Source organism: Dromiciops gliroides, chromosome 2 (genome assembly GCF_019393635.1).
Source record: "Dromiciops gliroides isolate mDroGli1 chromosome 2, mDroGli1.pri, whole genome shotgun sequence".
NCBI classification, from domain to species: domain Eukaryota; kingdom Metazoa; phylum Chordata; class Mammalia; order Microbiotheria; family Microbiotheriidae; genus Dromiciops; species Dromiciops gliroides.
Genome location: NC_057862.1, coordinates 357331590 through 357337868, shown reverse-complemented (window position 1 = coordinate 357337868; position 6279 = coordinate 357331590). Strand labels below are relative to the sequence as shown.

The 6279-nt window shown below is 36.8% G+C and overlaps 1 protein-coding gene across 1 annotated transcript in view; it reads right to left on the bottom strand.

The window, feature by feature from the left end:
- Window positions 1-319: 319 nt before the first annotated feature.
- Window positions 320-6279, bottom strand: part of GFPT2 (glutamine-fructose-6-phosphate transaminase 2) — a 56129-nt gene continuing 50169 nt past the window's right edge. Inside the window, exons 17-19 of the mRNA XM_043985559.1 lie at window positions 2784-2951; window positions 1625-1786; window positions 320-1183 (exon numbers count right to left, since the gene is read on the bottom strand). Of these exons, the coding sequence (XP_043841494.1) occupies window positions 1139-1183; window positions 1625-1786; window positions 2784-2951 (375 nt within the window). The 3' untranslated portion in view covers window positions 320-1138. The remainder of the gene's footprint in view (window positions 1184-1624; window positions 1787-2783; window positions 2952-6279) is intronic.

Genomic DNA, 6279 nt, shown 5'->3' with positions numbered 1-6279 from the left:
CCGTGACAAGACTGCAGGCCTATAGCTTATGAATGATACAAGTGTGATCTCCCAGACTATTCCACCATACTCAGGTGAGGCCTTACAGCTCTGGAATCAGTTTTGTGTAAATTATAAAACTGAAGGAACTTCTCATTTTTTATTAGGAGTATCCACAATCCAGGAGTCACACTTTATTAGGAAGGTCAAAGGGGAAGGGGGCTTGTACAGCTCCCAGAGATGCTGGATGTACTTATTTTAAGGGCATAAAAGGAATTTGGTAAAAGACAACACAAGAAAAAAATTGCAATATCTTTATTTTGATTGCATAGTAATTTAATTGTACACTCTTATAAATAGAGATCAAGGTAGTCCACTTGAAATTATCCTCCCAAATGAGTTAATTTCAAGTAGTTTTAATGAACCAAAACATTGCTTTGGCTTTAGGAGAACTAGTGTTAGATAAGACTGAAGTTTGAGAGCTTGAGAAAATTCAGCCATAGGTGAGAGGGAAATTGCCAAAGAATTACCAAAGATATGGGGGTTCTGTAAAGGGGAGAGAAGCCTTATAGATCTAGGTCAAGAAAATAAGAAGGGAAGCAAAGTGACACTTTTCCATTCAAAGTTATGTTGCAAATTACACCTGTAGTGGGATTGGGATCACAAACAGACAAAGCCCCGGTGCACATTCGGGATTTACAGGCTGGGCATTACCACGGCTATAGACAAGCAACATACTAAAAAAATAACTTAGACGCTATACATTTGTAGTTATAAATACTTTGTCTTTTAAAACTAAAGTGTTGGCTAAAAAATTGTTCACAGTTACTCTGAAGAGAGCTGTATACATACATACATACATACATACATATATATATATTGCACAGTAGTAGAAAAATTCATCCTGTATACCATATGTAAACAATGATTTTCCTTCTCCTTTGGCAATTCCAGGACATCTAGAAACAGTATTTGCTATAAGCAAAAAGCACTTGGGTACAAGGCACATTGAGAGCTTTTAAAGCTGCAATTAAACATTGTACTTTAGAACACATTCCTTTTTCCAGTTTATCTTCTCATTCTATTGATAGGCATGTAACCTAAAAACCCTTGACTTTGTAGAACATTGCAATACTCGGGTGACAAAAATCTCGTGTTCTTATTCCACAGTTACAGATTTAGCCAGATTTCTAGGAAAGTCCACCTAGAATGAGAAATCAGAAGATCTCAGTATACAACATATTACAGCAGTCTACATATTAGCATGATGAAGAGTGATGGAAAATATATTGCTAATCTTATCCTACAACCTATAATTCAAAAGCAAATGAAATTCTGGCTAATACCACAGATATTGCTTATATAGAAGACTGTCAGCTGCATGCTCTTTCTATTTGCAGAACATGGTTCATGCTCTAAAGTATAGATACTTAAAATCCATTACTATATAGATTTCTATGCCAAAAGTGTCTTTAAAAAACCAGAGAAGAGCTTTTCCATTCAAGTCGAATATAGTAACTTTAATAAAACCACTGCATCACTTCTCTAAGTAGCCCATTTCCTCTCTGTCTGAAGAGAAAGGCATTAATAAGTGCCCTCATCCTTGCTGCCCTAATTGGGAAATCTAAGAATAGATTAGACTTACATCATATCCTCTGAGAACAGCTAGGTGGAATGAAAGAAGCTGTAAAGGAATAACACTCAAGACTCCTTGGAGACAATCCACTGTATGTGGCAGTTCGATAGTTTTATATGCATACTTTGAACTCTCAGTATCATCCTTTGAACACAATATAATCGGTCGACCCTAGAACAAATATAAATGATACCATGAAAACCTTTTTCTATTAGCAACAGGCCCCCTAAACAGAATGTAGTTCCCTTTTGTGTGTTGTTCTTCCCATTAGAATGTAAGTAAGCTTCTTAAGGGCAGGGACTGTCTTGCTTTCATCTATGTATTCCCAGAGCTTATCAGAGTAGTTAGTACATAGTAAACACTTAATATTCTTTCTTTCACCCTGCCTCCCTCATTCCTCCTTTCCTTCCTTCCTTCCTTCCTTCCTTCCTTCCTTCCTTCCTTCCTTCCTTCCTTCCTTCCTTCCTTCCTCCCTTCTCCCATCTTCCCTTATAACTGCTCTTCTTTCCTTTAGTCCAATCCCCTCATTTTACAAAAAAGGATTCTGTGGCTCAGAGAAAAGATTTATTCAGAAATGACTTGTCACACAGGTAGCAAGCAGGAGAGCTGAGATTTGAACCAGATCCTGACACAAATTCCAGTTCTCTCACTGAAAGTCCATGTATCTTTCCACTAGAGTCACATTTTACTTGCAAAACTCTAACCTTTCTAATGCTTTTAAGTCTATGGAAATTTTGTGGCTTGGCCTCTTTTCTCTGTCCAATCTAATCTCTTTTCTGGTTTCACCCAAATTTCCAAAACCAAGACATGCCCAGGGGGAAATTCCCTTCCCCAGCCATGATTTGTCCTGTATATGCTAAACTGGTGAAATTTGAAATCAGTTACTTTGTTCATGAGTCATCAGCTGACTGTATAACTATTTAGTAGGAAAACCACATCACAGGGCCATATTTTCAGCAAACTAATTCTATTCTATGCCCTGGAAAGATTGTATGCTCACCCCTAGTCAGTCATTCCCCAAATGTATGCTGTCATTTCAAGAGTGTGTAAATGGCTCACTGCAGCCCATTTCGAAACAAATGACCAGAGAGAGCATCAGCAAGGACCATGTTCCCATGCACAGGACAGAACAAAGATAGAGCTTGTTTTTAGTAGAATGTGCAGTTACCTGGCGGGCAGTGACCTGCTGCAGGGCATTCTGACATTTAATGAAGCAAGGATCCTTCATGATGACCATGATAACTGGCATGTGCTTATCGATTAGCGCCAAGGGTCCATGTTTCAGCTCTCCTGCTAAGATGCCTTCTGAGTGCATATATGTGATCTCCTTGATTTTCTAGTATGTGAATATACAAGAGAAATGAAGGTGTTTCAATTAGCCATTTGTTAAATACTTCCTTTGTTGAAGATACTAATAATTTAAAACCACGTATTATTATCTCAGATTAGTCTAATACATGGCTAACTTTAGACAACCCCACCTCATTTCCATAAAGCAAATTTCCTTTTGTAGGATGTGATTGTTTTCATTCCACTTCCAACCTCCTGGTTTTTTAGAATTCACTTCAAAGTATATATAATCTTATTTTTAATTACCAATAAAGTTGGATCACTTGATTAGAATATATTAGAAAAAATTCCTCAAATTCTCCTTTTAAAAATATTTACTAAGGGGCAGCTAGATGGCACAGTGGATAGAGCACCGGCCCTGGAGTCAGGAGTACCTGAGTTCAAATCTGGCCTCAGACACTTAACACTTACTAGCTGTGTGACCCTGGGCAAGTCACTTAACCCCAATTGCCTCACTTTAAAAAAAATTACTAAATCTGGCCTATTGGTTAGATTAAATCATTAAATAGGAAACACATGTAATTAATATAGTAACTTTCTAGAATATACAGATAATTGAAACATTGGTACATAAGGAGCACTTCAGAAAGTTCATTGCTATGGCTATAGTTGAAGAGTTCATAGAAAGAATAAAAGAAAATCAAATGGACAATTTTGATTATATAACATTTAAATTTTTTTTGCAGAAACAAAAGCAATTCAGCAAAGATTAAAAGGGAAACAGATGATGGGAAAAATATTTGCAGCAAAGTCCTCAAATAAAGGCCACATTTCAAATTTACTCAATTTTATTAACATTGATTCAAATTTATAAGCATAAGATTATAATAATATGATTATAATTTATAAGAACTGAATCAAATTTACAAGTATAAGAGGCATTCTTTAATTGATAAATGGTCAAAGGATATCAAAAGGCAGTTTATTTATTTTTTCTATTTTTCTTTTTTTTCTTAGTGAGGCAATTGGGGTTAAGTGACTTGCCCAGGGTCACACAGCCAGTAAGTATTAAGTGTCTGAGGCCGGATTTGAACTCAGGTCCTCCTGACTCCAGGGCCAGTGCTCTATCCACTGTGCCATCTATCTGCCCCAAAAGGCAGTTTTATAAGGAAGAAATCCAAGCTACCAATAGCTGTATGAAGAAATGCTCCAAATCACTAACTAGAGAAATGCAAATTAAAGCAGATCTGTGGTACCATCTCATACTCATCCAGATTGGCAAAGTAAAAAAAAAAAAAAAGGAAAACTACAAATGTTGGAGGAATGGAAAAAAATGGGCACTTTGATGCATTGCCATGGGACTGTGAATTGGCATAACCATTAGGGAAAGCAATATGGAACTGTGCCTCCAGGTCCTAAACTGTATAAACCCTTTGACCCAGTGATACTATTAGTGGTCTATAACACAAAGACATCAACAAAAGAGGAAGAGTATCCATTTACATAAAAATATAATACCTTATATTTTATAGCTTTTTGTGATGGCAAAGAACTGTAAATGAAGAGGGAAAGCTCATCAAGTAGGGAATGGCTGAACAAATTATAGTATGGGAATGTAATAGAATAGCATCATGCTATAAGAAATGATACATGGGGAACAACTAGGTGGTGCAGTGGCTAGATCACCAGCCCTGGAATCAGGAGTACCTGAGTTCAAATCCAGCCTCAGACGCTTGACACTTACTAGCTGTGTGACCCTTGGCAAGTCACTTAACCCCAATTGCCTTACTTAAAAAAAAAAAGAAAGAAATGATACATGGGATGGTTTTTAGAGAAACCTAGTGTAAAGAATTAATTAATTATATGGATTAATGTAGGGAGAAGTGAGCAGAACCCAGTTGGTCAGTCTACTTAATTCTCATAACCTATTCATCCACTCTATCTTAGCTACACACAGAAATGGTCATACCCTTGATCTTGCCATCAGACACAAATATTCTACTTCCATAGGCAAGGAAATGGGAACAAAAATTGTATAATGCCTACTATGGGAAAGGCACTTTACTAAGTGTTTTTTATGGCTACTATCTCATTTCATCCTCACATCAACCCTTTGAGATAGGCACTCCCCATTTTACAGTTGAGGAAACTGAGGCAAACAAATTAAGTGACTTGCATAGGGTACCTAACTAATAAGTGATGTTGGATTTGAAGTCAAATCTTCCTGATTCCAGGTCCAGCACTTTATTCATGTTCATTAACTCAAAAATCCCTTTATTTTATAATCTTTTATCATTATGACCCTTAATCATCATCATAATCTCCAATTTTTCTACCCCTTAGTACTTCACTAAGCTATCACTCCTACACTGTCTACACTGTCCTCACTTTCTAATCTTAATGAATCAATTTGACTTTACACTATCCCCTAGTGTCAAATTCCTTTCCTTCTTGTCTACTTGCCGATTATGCTTTCTTGTTGTTCAGTTGTGTCTGACTCTTTATGATCCCATTTGGGGTTTTCTTGACAAATACTAGAAGTAGTGGGGGCAGTTAGGTGGCACAATGGATAGAGCACCAGCCCTGGAGTCAGGAGGATCTGAGTTCAAATCCAGCCTCAGACACTTGACACTTATTAGCTGTGTGACCCTGGGCAAGTCATTTAACCCCAATTGCCTCACCAAAAAAAGAAAAAAAAAAGTAGTGTACCATTTCCTTCCCCAGCTCATTTTATAGATGAGGAAACTAAGGCAAACAGGGTTAAGTGTCTTGCCCAGAGTCACATAGCTAATAAGTGTCTGAGGCTTTGGGCAGCTAGGTGGCACAGTGGATAGAGCACTGGCCCTGGATTCAGGAGTACCTGAGTTGACACTTGACACTTACCAGCTGTGTGACTCTGGGCAAGTCACTTAACCTCAATTACCTCACCAAAAAAAAAAAAAAAGAAAAAAGAAAAAAGTGTCGGAGGTCAGATTTGAATTTATATATCTCAAGCAGTTAATTACACTGAATAAAAAAGCAAAAATTCTATTCAAATTTAAGTTCTATTCAATTTAATCAACAAACATTTATTAACTCCCAACTATCAAAAAGCATGGTACTATGTTCTGGGTAAAGAAATAAAAAAATTAATATAGTGGAGATTACACTCCACTGGATGGGATATGACACATATATTGAGGAAACTCTAGGCATGAGGAAATGTTCCAAATTGGAAGCTATAACGAAGGTATGTAGAAAAAGGTTTTAAAGGCAATCCTAGGGAAAACTGAGCTATAAATCAAAAAACTTAACCATATGAAATTAGTCAAACAACTGGGTGGAGGTGAATCAGGACTCTAAATGACTTTTTAGAGAAAAAAAGGGGAAATTTT